Here is an 18,534-nt window from a genome sequence, read left to right on the forward strand (position 1 = left end):
ATGACACTACAGAAAGAAAGTCTGGAAGGAATTCCACTCCAGACCCAGAATCAGAAACCTTTGAAACCTCAGGACAATATATCACGACCCATCCATGGTCCTTTAGTTTTAAAAACTAATTTTGAGGAAGAAGAGGAAATAGATAAACAAAATGGTTAGTAGACCTTTTCTCAGGTTTATAATGCGCATTCACAAACCTCGCGACATTTTCTACATATATGTTTAACTATAGAGGTTTATGATGAAATATATAAGGCAGATTTTGCTGAGAACATTACTTGAATTGTATTAAACAAATTTAATTCGTTATGTTCTAATTTGTTCTATGTCTAACATATTTATGATCATTTGGATTGGAAATTTTTGTTGTGTGATGGTTGGGAGACATATCTGATGCTTAAATATATACAGATGTATATATTAGTATATATAGAGAGATACTAATAAGTTCCATTTTTTTTATAAATTGTTTCTAAACCACATTGATGCACATGTTTCTATTTATATGCATATGTATTAATAATATATTAGCTTCACATTTAATCTTTGAGTTACAGAGGTCTATGTAATAGTTAATAATCTATAAAGCACTGTCATCTGCATTATTCTAGGTCATCCTCACAAGAGTATGAACAAGTTTAGAATCCAGGTTTTTGCAGTTTTGTTCATCCTCTGCCTCCCATGTCCACCCAGCACAGTGGTGCCAGAAGGTATGTATATACAAGATAAACATGAAGAAAAATAAACTCTCACTCTGTCTTTGTGCGGGAATGTGTCCTTCTGTGGGTCACAGGCCACCATAGTTTCTGTGCTTAGGAATACACAGAGCTACTTATTACTGTTTCTGTGTGCTGCAGCTCCATGTCTCTCATGCCTACATCAACCTCCAAATAAACATACACCATCTCAACATTGAGTCTATACATTCAGCATCTCATTTCAAAGTACATATTACATAGTCCTTTCTTTTCTCTTGACTAATTCTCTTTAATACTTAAAATGTAGCAACTTGAAACTATTACTAGTATGTAAAATTATTGACTTTAAACATATAAAAACATAATCTATCCATGAAAACAGTATTTGGGGTTTTTCTTTCTAGTTTATAAATTTTCAGATTATTTGGCTTTGGGAAAATTTAATTTAAAAAATGTATCCTATAGATGCTTCTAGTCTATGGACAATGACTCCTGAAGAAATTGAAGAAAAAAGAGCAATTGTGGAGATGTGTCATAAATCTGGTAAGAAATCAAACATTTTTTGTATTTTATAATACTTGATGTGATCAATATACTAACTATTACTTTGCTTATGGTCGATTAGGAGAATACTACAGATTTCATACTTCTCCAGGTATTTCATCCTCGAAAAGTGTGGCCCGTATATCAGAGAAAGAGTCAGAAAAGACGTTGGAAAGTGGCAGTGAATTGCAAAACGGTAAGAAATGAAAAGGTAGCATTCATAGTGATATATAAGAGATACTTGGTGTGATAGACTGAATTATTTAGTATGATGTACAGAAGAATAAAGTGATAAATAATACATTGTAATTGAGAGCTAGAAAAAAGTGTTTGTATTGGATGACCCAAAGCTGCTATTAATGGGGTTATGTTATCCTAGAGAAATGACAGAATGAATAGACTTCATAACACACATGACACTACACACTCCATGGGGTAATCCTGTAAATAATTTGCTTTTACCATTTTATTTGCCTTTGAGGTAAATCACCCCTGTGAAAGAGGTCTAGATTTTTCTTTCTGAATAGAAAAGTAAGCCTAGCCCAAGAAGAGGAGATCACAGAATGACGCTAGCGGCAGGACAAAGATTATTTGGTCATTGAATGAGAGTCTTCTGTGGACAAGACTATTTCAGGTTCCGTGCTGGAGGACAAATCAAAGGCTCTGTGTTTTATGGCGCTTACTTTTGGAGAATCTGATTTATTGTGGATGAACATCCACAAGATGCTGTGCAAGTCTGTTTGTAGCGAACTATTCAAACGTGCGGCGGTAGGTGGCAGCAACACACCATCAGATGGAGAAGAGTCTGCAAGACTTGGGAGCCATATAGGGAAGGACAGATTGCAAGGCTGCACTACTCAGAGGAGAAAAAACAGAAGGAAATAAAAACAAAAGAAAAAAATAAGTTAACAATGAACATTAAAGATGGCATATTGTCCGGGCGCAGTGGCTTAAGCCTGTAATCCCAGCACTTTGGGAGGCCGAGGCGGGTGGACCACGAGGTCAAGAGATCAAGACCATCCTGGTCAACATGGTGAAACCCCGTCTCTACTAAAAATACAAAAAATTAGGTGGGCATAGTGGCGCGTGCCTGTAGTCCCAGCTACTCAGGAGGCTGAGGCAGGAGAATTGCCTGAACTCAGGAGGCGGAGGTTGCGGTGAGCCGAGATCCCGCCATTGCACTGCAGCTTGGGTAACAAGAGCGAAACTCTGTCTCAAAAAAAAAAAAAAAAAAAAAAAAAAAAAAGATGGCATATTATGAAGACTATTGTATGTACTTTTGCTTTGTATTATGCTTTCAAGGCTTTTATTTTTAAATAGCTTCAGTTAATTCCTATATACCCTTCACCTAGATTTCCTTCAAATGTTAGCATTTTACCATATTTCAATTTTCACTCTCTCTAAATATACCATTATAATTTTCTGAACTGTTTAAGAGAATAAGTTATAGAAATGATATCGCTTTGCTTTTACATAACTGTAGTATAAATATAAAAATCAGAAAATTACCACTGAAAACAATATCATTCACAACCTTCTTTTCCCATAAATTTTACCAATTATACCATTAATGTTCTTTATAGTAAAATTAATGTTATCCCCTGGTCTAGGATTCAATCCATAATCACACATTGCATTAGGTTGTCATCTCTCTTTTATTCTGCTTTTGTTTATTTTAGAATAAAATTATCTAGAAGTGCATGAGGAAAGCCGAGAGTATTATTTATCAGTGTAATTAGCATTTTGTAGTGTTAATACATTTTATCTGATTGTTCATGGTGAACAGATAAAATCAAAAGCAATATTACAAAATTCAGTATATGAGAAACATATCCATATGTTTAGTGTTGACTAAATACATACAATAGTGTTAGATAGCTTAAATTTTTTAATTGCCATTGAATAAATAATCCAAATAGGAGAATATACTCACTTCTTTGTTGACAATTACAGAATTTAAAACTCATATATTTATTAATTTATTGTTTATTAGATCACTGTTCAAACAACACTCGCATTAACTTGAAAGCTTTTTTACTTTCATCATGAATTCTACCATAAATTTCTTATTTAAGCATCTAATAATTTCTGGAGTGACTTTTTCTTCTTCTTATTTCTAGGAGATAGTCTTACAGTTCCGACAAAATTTAGCCAATATGAAAGACAAGATGAAATAAAAACATCATTGCAAAGGAAACCAGGGACTGACATTGCTGCTTCTGAAAATGGAGGTGAGTTAATTTATTACTGATTGACTGAATCTATCACCAAATAATAAATGTCTGAATTTTATCTTTTACAACTAATTTTTCTTTTTTTGACCATGTCATGGTTAACACAGGGAGTTGGAGGTACATTACAAAATCAGATGCTTTCAGAGACTAAAATGTCTACCAAATACCTTGCGTGAATTTGTGTTCAGTGTGTAAGACATTCCATTTTCCATATTTTAATGAGAAACCTGATGTGTGTGTGCCTGTGTGTGTGTGTGTGTTTGTGTGTGTGTGTGTGTGTGGGCTCGACTCCAGACTGTAATGAATTTAGGTGTCATGTATGTGCTGTAATATACTGTAACAGAGCTGTAAATGAAAGAGGCAATTAATAAGTCATTAGAGTAAGTCTGCTTTAAAGCAGCTGTATTCAAATATATATCATGTGTGCCAACACATCACATTCTAACTGTGTATTATAGCTTAAATATTTTGGAACTGCTTTTTAGCATAAACATGTTGGAAAATCAATCCTTTGACTGAAAATTCCAGGCATTTGTTTTTAAAATATATAGAGAGTTTGTGGGGAGATTGAAAGGTGTGGCTGGTGGGAACAATGTGCATGAAGATCAGGAAGGGAGTTGAGAGCAGGTGTCAGTAAGTACCAGTATATCTTAGGCATATTGGTGATACTTTCTGCTGTCCTGGTGTCAGCCATTTTCTTCTGTGTATGCTTTTTTCTTTTTTCTTCTGGTGCTAAAGTAATTTGATTCTTTCTTCTTATATCTGCAGCATTTTAGTCTAGCTGGCATCGTTTAGTTGCCTTGAAGTAATCAGTTTAGCTGCAAATTAGAAACACTGCTAGTTTCTCCCATCGGAGTTCCCACTGTCTATATAACCTGTATAAGTGGGATCCACTTAACCTGAGCAATTCTAATTGGACATTTTTTTGAAATATTATCAAATCCAATTGCCTTTTGGTGAATCAAAAGTTATTTTCCACCATTGATAAACTAATGATTTCATATAAAAGGAAACTTTCCTTCACATTGTGACATTACTAATATATTCCCTACTTTGTTGGGTGTTAGAAAATGTGAGAATGTCATTATACAGTCATTAGTCTATCTACCATCCTTTTGGTGTGGTTGTTCAACCAGTTTATTACTGTAATATTGTTATAAATTACTATCATAAACTGGTTGAACAACCATACCAAAAGGATGTTACAAGAATTCCATCATCTGGCATTCTAGATTCTGGCATAGTTAGGCTTATTGATTTTCCAGGCATCATACTGTTCTCTGTGTCACTAGATAAAAGAATCTTCTGGGTATATGTATATGATAGATATATCTAAACATATTCAGACCCTTGTATTCATAAGACATCTTTGAAATGAAGGTGATCAAAAATTGAAATTATAATTAATGAGTTAGTGTTCAATTTCAAGAAAAATACTTGAGGTATTGTCTTAGTATTATTTTAATGTGTTATACACTTTAATAAAGTTCACAGATCTGGAGTGAATAGCTTGTTAAATGTAACCACATTTATGGTACTCCAGATGGCTCCTTCCCTCCAAGTCAGTAGTCTTCTCCCAATGGTAACCACTACTCTGCTCACTCTTACTATAGGCTAATTTTGCACTTTTTGGCATTTATATAACTGGAATTATGCAGTTTGAACTCTTTTAGTTTGGATTCTTTTACTTAATGCTCTTTTTATGAGACTGACCATGCTGTTGATTGTAGCAGTAGCCTTTTTATATTGCTGTAAATATCTACAGACAGATAGATATATGCCACATATATACACACATATCTATATATAAGATGTATACTATATATATGTATGTATATATGAAAACATGGGCATTTCTTCTCTGTATATAGTCTATACATATACACACAGTTGATACACACACAAACCCACACACGATTGATTCTTGTTATTCCTGGTAGCTACGTTCCATAAAGCTGACATGAACCCTGAATTAGCAAACACTGAATCATTGCTCCTTGGGGAAATACGTACACACACACATATACATACATCTCACAGAGATTATAATCTTAAATCGTAGAAATTACTCATCCTGGTATATTGTTTTCTTTATATTACAAAAGAGAAAACAAAGTTAAGAAGTGTTAAGTGACTCTCCTGAGGTTCCCCCACCGACAAGCCTCAGAACTTGGATTCAGATCCCTTCCACCTCTCCCCAGAGTCAGAGCTTCTTGCACTGTGCTGTGCTGCCCACTCCTGTCTCCAGCCATTCTCTGGTCATCTCTGTATGAACTGAAATGAGCATTGTTAGACCTCAGCTAGAAATGTGTGGGTCTAACAACTCAAAGTTTTCACCACTCTTTATATGTTTGTAAACAAATAAACAAACAAAAAACAACACACGAAAGCACCATGAGTATCGATACTGAGATTATGATGAACAATATTTCCAGTGTGGGACTATTGTTAACATTCTTTCTTGCACATGTCTTCTAAAGGCCATAAGCACTCCTTTTCTTTGAGATAAGCTTGCTCTGTCTCCTACCCACAATGAGAATTTTCAGTCCTTTAACTTTAGCCTTTCTGGTGGGGGGCTAGTGGCACATCTTTGTAGTTTTAATTTGTATTTCGCTGATGACTCATAATGTTGAGCACCTTTTCATAAACTCATTGGCCATTTTGACTTTCTCTTTTGTCTGGTGTGTTTTTAAGTCTCTAGTCCATCTTAAATGTGCTTTTTCTCTTATTGATTTCTCTAGGTAAATCTGGATACTTTCTGCCAACCTACTGTCCTGTTCACTAATTCTCTTCCTCTCTGCTCTTCAATCCATTTTTTAAATTCTAAATTTGTTTGACCTTTTTATTGATTTTCTACTTAAATTCTCTATCAGTTCTCTATTTTGATAATGTGTCTGTTATTTTTTCCAACTTCTTGTTTGATAACACTGGGATATCTCTCATTTTCCTCAGGTTTTTGCTCATTTGTTCTGTCTTACTATGCCCTTCTGATATTTTTTTTGCTACTGAACATTATAGATAAAAATTACATGGTGTATGAATGATGTTGTTTTTTAAGAAAGAAACTTTCCTTCTGGCAGGCAGCTAGACTATCAACTGGCCACCTTAATTCTGTGAAGGACTGGTTTTGGGCTTTATTAGGGGTGATACATTAATTTTCATTTCTTTGAAGGTATAGTCCTCATTCCTAGGATATGACCCTCACCCCTACAGCATTGCTTTACTGGGTTATCAACTGAGACATGGGGTGTTCACCAAGATATCTCTACTCTGGTGAGGCTTCTGTGCCAAATTTTACCTCCCGAGCTGTATGTAGATGCTGAAATCTCTGACCAGTTTTTAACCTCCCAGATGCTGTTTTGCTTAATTCCTAGGGTTCCATTCTGTGCATGAAAAATGTGGGAGTCGGGTAATGACCTAAAGGGAGTTTTAGTTTTATGCCTATTTCAGGGGAACTTCTTTGTTGTTCTTCCTTTTTCATTTCCCCCCTCAAGTTCAAGCCAATTAGACAGTCCCAGACTTTTGGCTCTTTTTTACCTCCTTGGTGTCACTTTCTGCTTGTTATTTCCTTACATGATGAACTAGACATGCTTTCAGTGAGAAATCTGTAGTGAGTGTGGAGTGTAACGCCGTCAGGGAAGAAAACCAGGGTGAATGTGAACGTACAATTGACTCTGTGTCCCTCCATTGCTCTCAGGGATGACACGAGCATGCGTTGGGTTGTTTTCCAATCAATGTGTTTTGGCATTTCATAATTGATTTTGGGATGAAAGTTATTCTGATAAAAGCCATTTTTGTCATGGCAGAAACCAAATTTTTTTTTTTTAACGTTTTCATCACTGTTTTTGTGTAAGCTCCTTGAGGCCAGGAACTGTATATAATCAATCGCTATAGATAAATATCTGTAGTAGAATGCCTGGCACATTATGTGTACTCAGTAAATACTTGTAGAATAAATGATGATATGTTTAAATGCATTGAATGACTGGGTGAATGTAGACATATTTATAAAATTTACAGTTAATTGAAAGTTAATTTCTTGGAACAATTAACCATATCTTACAGTGTAATCTCAAACAATAAGAAGCATACCTTCTTACATTTAGTTACACAACATTAAATGGTGGCTTTTCTTTGAGTTGGGGAAACCCAACATGATGGAGTTTGTGAGGGGAAGATATAGTGGGTGTTTTGGCCAAATGTTTCACAACAATTTAGGAGTTTTCACTAGACGGTAAACTCACATTGGATTATTAGAAGTAGTATGGAAAGATAATTAAATGAGATTTAAAGTTCTCAGTAGCGGGTCTGATACCTAGAAAATTACTCCAGGAATGGCAAATATTATTATACTAGTTTCGCTGATTTCTCCACAACTTAGTTCACATTTGGGTGTCATTTTTAAATAAGGTTATTTGACACACACACACACACACACACACACACACACACATATATATATACACTTTTTTTTTTTTTTTTTTCCTTTTGAGACGGAGTTTCGCTCTTGTTACCCAGGCCGGAGTGCAATGGCACGATCTCGGCTCACCGCAACCTCCGCCTCCTGGGTTCAGGCAATTCTCCTGCCTCAGCCTCCTGAGTAGCTGGGATTACAGGCACGCGCCACCATGCCCAGCTAATTTTTTGTATTTATAGTAGAGACGGGGTTTCACCATGTTGACCAGGATGGTCTCGATCTCTTGACCTCATGATCCACCCTCCTCGGCTTCCCAAAGTGCTGGGATTACTGGCGTGAGCCACCGCGTCCGGCTGACATAAATATTTTATGCTAAGAAAAGGTAACTTGTACGGTAAAGGAATTTGGAATTTTGTATGTAATATTTAAAGCAACTATGAATATTTATCCTGGAAAATAGAAGACCTTGGGGAAACATGAAAACTGCTTTAAGAGTTCTGAAGATTTTATAAGGAAGATAAATTACATTTACTTTGAGTATCTCTAAAGGGTGGGACTAAAGATGATTATAAATTAAGGAAAACTTTGTTGACTCTGTGAATTTTCTTGCAATTATTTATATGTAAGTTTACATACTGTGTGTTCATATACATATATATAGATCCACATATATTAATCTAAACATATAAATGTATGGAGACAGGTATGGTATCACAGAGAAGTGTCCAAACAAAGGTGGACAAACGGGGTGTTGTAGAAAATATTCCTGTATTGAAAGGTAGTTTGTATCACTTTCTGCCATCATTGCCACTGACAGAAAGGTTTTGTCATAGGAGGTGACTGTTACGTTCCACAGAGGAACATGTTTCTTGGAAGGAAGAAAAAGGAAGCTTTCATGAAAGACAAAGAAATCACCATATCAAAATGTTCAAATGCTAAAGGTAATGAATTATATAATTTTGATTCATTTGTAATTTGGCTAGACGAGTTAAAGATAAGGTTGCTCGTTATAAAAACCAGTATAAGAGGAATGGTAATAAATCCACATATACACTGAATAGGAATCAAGAGCTCTAAGGTTCCAGTCCTGGCTCTGTCCATAATTGTATGACCATGACAATTTTTCCTTATCTGAAAAATAGCCTGTTGAACTGTATAATTTCTAGGAGTATTGCTAGTTCTAAAGTTACTGGCTCTCTTAAATGGTAATACCAAGTCCTTTAATATATAATATCAGTGTAAATGAATTTTCTTAGAAAATATTTTGAAAATTTTAAAGAGTTTAATCTTGAAAAGACTTGTATATTTTATACTTGTTGCTAACCCTAGTCTGTGAATAATCAAGACATGTGATAAAATATACCCACTATAGTTTTACACTACCTTTAACTGTGCTTAGAATCCACCATGTGGTGTCTCTCTGCTGAGTGCCCCTCACTCACAGACTAAAAATACAGCTGTCCTGTAATTAGGGAGCTTCACATACCCTCAATCAAAATGCAAACCCATTTTATCTACTATCTCTACCATTAAATATTCTCAAGCATAAGAAAGGGAACTAGTGATCCAATTATTTCTGCGGAAAATTGTAAATCTTTCTCTCATTTTATCACTCAAAGATGGAAAGGTTTTGCCCAATCCATCAAAGAAACTCTTAAAGCTATACTAATACAGTAGCTGCCAGCTAGGTATGACTGTTTAAGTTAAAGTTGAATGAAATAAAAAATCAGTTTTTCATTGGCACTAGCCACATTCCATGTACTCAGTAGTCACAGGAGGCTAATGGCTGCCATATTGAACAGCACAGATTTAGAACATTTTCATCATTGTGGAAAGCCCTACCAAGGAGTTCTGCTCCAAAGCATGTAACAAGAAGTTAGTTCTGCTTCAAAGCATATGACAAGTTAAAGTTGTTACATTTAAAATATGTTCAGAACCCCAACTTAAATGGGACCATTCAACATAAAAATTTAAAACCTTTTAAAACTTTTGTATGGAGATATTAAAAATATTGCCACATTTTTTTATTTACATATTGAAAATAATGGCTATACTTTCAGAGTTTTATTTTGTTACTGATGACATTTGGAAATCCATGTGGCAACTAGGGAATGTTAATGATGCTTTCCTCACAATTAATAAACATATATATCATTTTAAAGAACTGTTCCCATCATGTAATGTTTGAATAGTGAAATACTAACTGAAATTGTTTTTAAAACTAATATTGACGTTTGATGTTCTTAATTTCCTTTAAAAGATAACAAGCACAGTGCTCATCCAAAGCATTCCCTAACTACCCGACTAGTACTTACAACGCATGTATTAAATGCTACTGAGTATATCAATATGAAGTGCAGAGAGGATCCCTCTTCAAGTAAGACATTAGCTCTATCACTTTTTGGCCTTAGGTATATTTGTCTTGCCATGGATTTGTATTGGTTATTTGAAACAGAATTTTTAAAAAGAAAGGAAAAAAAGGTTTCAAAATTATTCAGTACTAAGAATTAAAGACACAATATCCTCTACTAACTGACAATGAACTGTGATGTAGGTCCTAGTGCATTATATGCTTTCCCACTAGTTTAAATTTGGGTCTTAAAATTAATAATATACTACCTTTTTGGAAGATTCACTAGCATAACATTTTAAATTTCACCCATAGTGGAATAATGCATTGACAGCTTTTTGTTATGTTTTGGATTATTTTTTATTAGTTTGGCTTCTCCTTGACATTCAGTTCAATGAACTACTTCTCTTGATACAGTGAAGACTTGTGAATCTTCCTGATCCCTTCCCTTCTTTCTTTTGTTCCTTATTTTATGTATTGAACCCCTAAAATATTCTTGGATCGCAGCCTGACACTGATAGGAATAATTGTGATTTGCCTCCAAGAAGCCCAGTTTAGTAGCTCTTGTTAAAAATATGGATTCCAAATCATTGGACTGGCAGCCTGGGAGTAGGGCAGTGCCATGATGTTTGAGGAAGGGACAGTGAATCAGATCTTTATTGAGGGCTTAAAGCTTAAACTGAGAGAGCACAGAAAGATGTATTAGTCTACTGTAGAAAACTAGTATAATCTACACTGCACATTTGGTGATCAGTTTCTCTGTGCAGTGGTCACTTGTGATTTTCAGAAGCCCCGCACAGTGAAGAGACAGAATGCCCCCTCTACAAAATTGTTTAAAAATTCTCTGGAGATATGTACCATAGAAATTCCTGAAAAATTGAGAATATCTATAAAATTTTTGATGTGAAAATATGCAAATAAAAAGTGAAAATTTAATATTCTTAGAACTCACAAATTCTGATTACTTAGTCTTGACTAAACTCTCTGTACACCCAACTTAAGTCCTTAAAAGAAAAAGGTAAAATTCACTGAAAGTATTTTACGTTAATCCAACTTCTTAAGAAGTAGTAGTTTTGGCTAAAAAGTACAAAAAGATTCATGTTGAAAATAATGATTCTAAAACTACTTAATAATAGCATTATAATAATATTTATAATTATATTTTGAATGCAATTTTATGTTCCGTTAAAAGAATCCACACATTCGTTTGGAGAAAAGTATTTTTCTTTGAGGAAAGCTACTTATTGAAGGTCATCTCATCAGTCTACTTCCAAGATAGATTTTTTTGGCCCTTAAAAATAAATCACCTTTTTTTCTAAAAAGTAAAGTATTAGGGTAGTACATTTATTTTTTACTCTTGCTTGACATGTGAATGCACAGATATGTAATTATCACCCACAATAATTTCAAAGATAAAAGCATCTCTTAAAGAAACTGTAAAATTTGTATCTTTTCTAAGTGAATGATGTCCAGCCAATGAAGCCTCATTTTAAAGGTGTGAAAAAAAGAAAATGGATTTATGACGAACCAAAGAACTTTCCTGGCTCTGGAATGCAGAGAGGTAAAGTGTCCATACATTTGATATTTCTAAATTGTAATTTTAAAAGAGAGTAATGTCAGATATCTTCTACCTGAAAAACAAATTAGTGTCATGTGACATAGATGTTACTTTAGGTGTCAACTCAACTCTAAACTTCATTATTTTGGCTTCCATTATGCCATCAAGCACTTACAGTGCAATATGTTATTTATGGGTGTGAAACCAGCCTGTGTTTTATTCCTCACTCCCTCCTGCCTTTCGTTACAGCAGCACAGACCCCAGGTCCCCAAAATAAAATGAGTTACCATCGCAATAATAAAAATCGAAATACTGAGAACGCATCTTATGTTCACGTTGAAAGAGATGCCGTCAGGAGTGTCTCGTTGAATGCACCTCCCCGCAGCAGGCCCACACAGGGGTCCTACAATGAAGTCCATGTTAACAAGGCACCCAAACCCAACGTCAGTCCAGGTGAGAGGTCCTTTCTTGATGTGGTTTACTTTTGTCTGTGGTTGGCATTCCCATGGAATTTTCTGATGGCTTGGCTAATCTTCACTGCTACCTACTCCCCTCTTCTTTTTCCTGGCCATCACCACCATAGAAACTAGTGAGAAGATTTCTTCCACGTGCACTGCTGCACGTGATTTAAGGGATGTGGAAGAAAACTCACGTTGTGAGTGCAATGACTTCACATTGCACCTCCCTAGAGTGTTTTTCTTCTTCTTTTATCAGAGCACTGCACTTTGTTCCCCCTGGACAGCTTCATGTCACTCTGGAGGACTGTTTTTAAATGGCTGACATTTTCTTGTTCCATTAACTACATTGTTCAGTTATCACCGTCAGACTAGTGCCTTGCCATTTCTGTAGGCCTTCATGATTATTTTCGGAAAGGGTTAGTTTGGGGATTAACTGCCATATTTTTGACAACCTCTCATCCCTCTCACCATGTATAGATTGCTTCTAAGTCATTTCATCATGTAATAGGCAGAGTCATAGTATATGTCTGGAAGTACAAGGCTACCAGGGAGAAGAGAACCAAATCTCTTTTTCTTCCTGTTTCTCAGATGGATTTTGCTCTTTTGAAGTTGAGTTTCATTTCTTTCAACTTAACAAACTGCTGCTCAATTCTGTATGATTTCATGTTTGTATTTTTCCTTGTTCATGGTCTGATTAGTGGAGTTCTGAATATTTTGTACTTTTGGAAGCATAAGACTATATCTTTCTTAGTTTCTTTTATAATTTAAGAAATATATACACCTACTATGTACCCACAAACAAAATGTTTATATACACCTACTATGTACCCACACAAAATGTTTATATACACTTACTATGTACCCATAAACATTTTGTGTTTGTGGGTACATAGTAGGTGTATATAAACATTTTGTTCATGGGTACATAGTAGGTGTTTCCTATACAATTTAAATAGACATTTGCATTATTTGAATTATTTTTCTCTTTTCTTTAGAATGATATAGGAATGTGTATATGTAAATCAGGATATTCTTAGGTGAAACTGGCTTTTAATTTTATTTATTATTATTATTTTATTTATTGTTATTATTGCTAAACTGCAAGTGGATGGCTGTGAAGAATACAATGAGTACTAGAACAGTTGTCGATGTCTAGATTTGTATGAAGGTGCCAGAGTTTATACTCTGTATTTCTTTTGCACCATTAGCGCAAATGTCAACACAAGAGAAAAGCAAATTATTGGTATTGTGGATCATGTTTGAGAATACAGCTGCATAGTAATATTTGAAAACACAAATATAACATTGTTAGATAGTATTAGAAATGTAGCTATGTCAGAGAAAAATAAGTATTGAAGGACCAGGTCAGGATATAAATGCTTTGGCTGTCTGGGATAGTGAGTTCACTACTTCATCATGCTACTTAGTGCAACCATGGAAGTCACTTCATGGAAGGACACAGGACTTGGGCTGTACCTTGAAAGTTTCACAGTTTTTAAATAAAAGCTCAAACAGACACTAGCAGAACTTATGTAAAACTATGATTAAGCCATGCAGTGAAAATTTTTATTACATTTAGATATCATACTCTCTTGTATCTTATCTTTATTTGAAGCACGGAACAGCCAATTAATAATCTGTAACCATGTTCACTTATAACTTAAATTGTCTTAATAAACTCACTTGTATCCCTGATGCCTTAGCTTTGAAATGGTAAAATAAATTCCTTAGAGAATAGCTTCACCCCGAGATGTTTATAACTTTGAAACACCCTTGGAATATGATTTTAAAGTTCTAAAATATTTAATCCTGGATTCTTTTCCCTCAGACAAATATATATCAACATCATATAATGGTTCAGCCTGGCCAAAACGAATTCCTTCTTCAAAAACTTATTCAAAACGTGAGAAGATATATACAGGTAACTATTTATAAGTGGTTTTAATGTATTATGCAGTTCTGAAAATGAATAAGTTTTTAAGTGCAAGGAATATTTTAGAAAACATGAAGATAAATAAAAATGTCAAGATATATATGCACATTTAATTACTTGGAGTTTAGTAGTTATCATGTCTACTAGTAATTTAATTTGACTGTTTTGCTGTGTTCCTCTTTGCCTATTTGTACGTTGTTACCAGAAAAGGTTTTTATACAGTTCTCTCCTGGGCAACAAACAGTAATTGCAGCAAGTATGTAATATGTTAGATGAATTTTTGGCTGTGCTACAAAGCAAATACATTAAACTGTGTCTTAACACAAGACATTAAGGCTCTGCTATATCTACCATAGACAAATTGGCTGGTACAGGCTGACAGGACATCCAAGATGAAATTTCTCAGCCAGTAGCTTCTGAGGGACTGTGGTCTCCCCCTTGTTGAACCCTGTCCTCTGGGAAACTGGGGATCCTTGGAACCTCCTCAGGGTAGAGGTTTGTAGTAACCCTGACCTCAAGTTGTTCTTTTGCTAAACAGCTTGGTGTTTTCTTCCAGACTGTCCTGGGCTGGTTCAGTAGGTTTGAAAATCCATACTGGATATAATGCGTTCAATTACATCTCAGACAACTGAACATTTCAAAAAAAGTTCCAGTTAGGGAAGTCCTACTGACTCCAACTGTGACTTAAGGCATGGATCTGTGTTCTATGTTCATATACTGGGACAACTGTTTTCCTTGTATCCCCCATCTTTCCCAAATCATACAATGCGCAAGAGAACTCTGTTGCAGTGCTATTTAATTGATTCTACTTTCCCTTAACTTTGTGTGAATTTTCACAGGTTATTGCACTGAATTTGGGGGGTGGGGAAAGAGGTGAGGGGTTGATGGATATCCTGAGTGAAACTTGTTGAGCTCTACAGCCTTTTCTCCCATGGTCCTCTTATGGGCAAGGTGATATTTGGAGTATTAAAGGATGTGCTCCTTCCTTATCCCCATCTTAATGACTTCTCTTGTCTTTCAGTAGCCTTCTCCCCTCCCATTCCAGATAGTTAAACAAGAATTACAGAAGGTTATTTGGGAAAGGAAGGGTAACTTCAGCACATAATATATGTACCATCTATGTCTAGCTGTGAATCTATGCATCCAGGTATGGCTGCATTGCAGTTCCCAGATACAATCGAGGGAGAAAAGCTTTGAGGAAAAATTTTGCAATGTTATCTGGGCTAGGGGGAAGGCAAGTCATGTCTAATAGGAGAGGACTGGAGACAGCTTCTTGAGATTTTCAAGTGCAAGTTTGCATGGGAGGTCACCTCACATTCCTGTGAGCCTCAAGTAGGAGAGAGTTTGTGGGAGGGAAATGAAGTCTTCTGGCTGGGATTAAAAGGATAAGCACCAGAAAGAGGCTCTTGTTGAGCCATATTGGGGTGGGGTGGTATTTAGCTGTAATCTCAACAGATTGCTTCTGCCAGAGAGTCAAGGAGAAACTGAGCCAGCATCCACTGACCAAAACTTTGTTAATTAAAGTATGGTCTGAGGACTAGCTGCAATGACATCACCTGGAAGCATTTTAGAAATGTAGAATCTCCATCTCAGATCTGATGAATGAGAATTTGCATTTTAACAACAGTCCCAGGTGATTAGGATACACATTAAATTCCAAGAAACCTTAGACTGGCTATCTAGGCCACCATTAAAGAAAAATAAGAGCTCAGCACAGGGCCCACCCATGTCAAGACTGTTGAAATTATATTCTCTTACTAGCTCTCTCACAACCACCACCATTCTCTCCTGTTCCACTTCCAGAAATTGGGATCAGTAGCAGGGAGGTGGAGTACAGAGAAAACCCTGAGAAAGAATTTTAAATCTGAATGTGACTGAAATTTAAAAGTGAGGTGCCTAATAAATCAGTGAATTGGACTGAATGTACACGCAAAGGAAGAATGAGGACTTCAGAAATTAAATAGATTTTATAATGAAACCATTTGTTTTCTTATTTTCTTTTGATTAGGAACCGCATAACCTCAAAATGGTTATCCTTCCCAATTGCTGTCATCACCAGAATAGGAAGAGAGAGATTACCTTGGGTTTCTTCCTGCACATATTCTTGCTAGGTCACAGAGCAGCAATTTCAACCTTTCCCAGGGGACAGATGGACTGCTGGAGGAAAGGAGGCAGAAAACACAAGCTGCCATGAGTCTGTTCCTCTAGGGGGCTGGCAGCCAGGGCCATAGAAGTGTAAATGGACAGGAGAAGCCTTTTGGGAAAATGTTGTTGGATCCTGTGGGGATAATGCAATAATAGAGGAAAATGCACGTGTCTGTGGGAATTAGGGGCAGAAGCTGAGGGCGACTAGAGATGTCATTCTCATCAGCAAGCTTCCCTTGAGGCCACATGTTCTTTGTAATAGGGATATTGCTGGTGTGAGTGGAGGTGCTTGTCTTCATATGATGGAACCTTCGTTCTGTTCATTCTGCATGTCCCATAGCACAGCCTTATATATGGTGTCACTTCCATCCTTTTCCACCCCTCCATCCAAATGCAAAAACACAGTAAGCATTGAAAAGAAGTGGGCTATTTGAATAGCATCTTCAAATTGTATAAATTAAAACAATAAGATTAGCTTTTGCTTTTCCTTTAGATTTAGTTAGCAAAAGAGGAACAAAATACCAGTGCATTAAACAAGAAAATAATTGAAATATTTTGTATATTTTATTATTAAAGCTAAGAAGAAATGGGAGCAAGTAACCTGGAGGTTGAGAGAAGAGAAAAATGAGAAAAAAAAGTGCCAGACATCATCTGATTTACAATCAAAAATGAAAATTCAAAGAATGAGATACTCAAGTACTCTATGCTGTATATTGGATAGCTAAAGATGATAAAAATAAAAATTCTGAAAATAAGATGCAGGAAGTACATTGTGCTCTTTCAAAACTGATGAAAATGCAAATTACAAACAGCTGCCAGTGTATTTATGTAGGTCTGGAATTCATTCGGTGCATTACTGCAAACATTTTAATAAAATTTAAAAGTTTGACAATTAAAATCACTCCTTAATTGTAAACCAAGCTAGATTGCAGAGATTGAGAAGTAAAATTGTGCCTTTGGTATCTATTTTGCAATATTCCTTATGGAAGAAACTCACTTTTTATTTCTTTACCTGGATTTTAAGCTGGGCCCTCAGCAATGATAACACATAAAGTATAAATAAATTGAATGAAGTCTCAGCTTACAGTTTGGTGATGAATATATTAGAGGAATTCCAATAGAAATACACTTTAATGTGTGATAGAAAGAGACGAAGATTGGTTTATTATTCAAGACAGTTGTTAAACAATGTGCTTTAATTGGCAACTACAGAATCTGCTGAGGTGTGCTAGATTCAAGCCAAAAAATAAACATTTTCCTACCATGAAAATAAAAATCATATGGTTATATTGGAGAAAAGGATGTATTTAAGAAAAAAAGTGAATAAATAACCTGGTGCCCAAAATGTCTTAGTGATATTTTAAGGCGTAACTCCAGAAGCATAAATATTTACAAGTGAAGAGAGACATCATTTAGAAACTAATTTTGATTTCTTTTTAGCCTTTTTAGAATTGTGTTTTGAATAATACTTCTTAATTGAATTTTTAAAATTTTCATCAAAATTAACCACCTGCAGTGACTGAAACAAAAACATAAAAATTTATCCTTCAAACTTAAAAACACGTTTGAAAGCAATATAAGTCATTAACATTTAAAATGCTGTTTTTGTAAGTTTGTAGCATTTATACTTCTGAGTTTATTAAAGCTTAGAAAATCACTGAGATTTTAGGATATCTCATACTTATATTTGCATGGATTTTGTGGTTATTGATATCATCTTTTTCAATATTTATTGGGGGAAAGAATCAAGGTTCTTAGAAATATTTTATTTTAAAGCATCTTTTTATGATGTGGAGTAAAAAGCCCTAGTTTTTGGCTTCTAATGGTGCTCTGTGTACACACTTTCAAGCACATGGGGATATAGTAATTTATTTTTTAGCAAGGGAGAAGATATAAATGAAAACTGTGGGCTGGGTGCGGTGGCTCATGCCTGTAATCATAGCACTTTGGGAGGCCAAGGCAGGTGGATTGCTTGGGCTCAGGAGTTTGAGACCAGCTTTGGCAACATGGTGAAACACTGTCTCTACCAAAAATACAAAAATTAGCTGGACTTGTTGGTGCACGCCTGTGGTCCTAGCTACCTGGGAGGCTGGAGCGGGAGGATCACTTGAGTCTGGGAGGCAGAAGTTGCAGTGAGCCGAGATTGTACCACTACACTCCAGCCTGTGTGACAGAGTGAGACCCTGCCTCAAAAACCA

General features: G+C 35.5%; 1 protein-coding gene across 1 annotated transcript; it reads left to right on the forward strand.

The window, feature by feature from the left end:
* Positions 1 to 16,885, forward strand: LOC135275245 (uncharacterized protein C12orf50 homolog). Its single transcript, XM_064376680.1, has 10 exons — positions 1 to 154; positions 1,164 to 1,241; positions 1,324 to 1,437; positions 3,362 to 3,472; positions 8,726 to 8,833; positions 10,153 to 10,269; positions 11,702 to 11,803; positions 12,050 to 12,253; positions 14,087 to 14,179; positions 16,830 to 16,885. Exons 1-10 carry the CDS (start codon positions 1 to 3, stop codon positions 16,883 to 16,885), a joined length of 1,137 nt encoding a protein of 378 aa, XP_064232750.1.
* The last annotated feature ends 1,649 nt before the right edge of the window (positions 16,886 to 18,534 follow it).

This window comes from Aotus nancymaae, unplaced genomic scaffold, assembly GCF_030222135.1.
Source record: "Aotus nancymaae isolate 86718 unplaced genomic scaffold, 86718_ANA_hifiasm-v0.15.2.pri h1tg000016l, whole genome shotgun sequence".
Classification (NCBI taxonomy): Eukaryota; Metazoa; Chordata; class Mammalia; order Primates; family Aotidae; genus Aotus; species Aotus nancymaae.

Bases quoted from the DNA above. Each gene is read 5' to 3' on its own strand.
- LOC135275245 (XM_064376680.1), top strand. From the start codon at position 1: ATGACACTACAGAAAGAAAGTCTGGAAGGAATTCCACTCCAGACCCAG. The intron at 1,438-3,361 runs GTAAGAAATGAA...TCTTATTTCTAG, and splicing joins TGGCAGTGAATTGCAAAACG to GAGATAGTCTTACAGTTCCG. The intron at 14,180-16,829 runs GTAACTATTTAT...CTTTTCCTTTAG, and splicing joins ACGTGAGAAGATATATACAG to ATTTAGTTAGCAAAAGAGGA.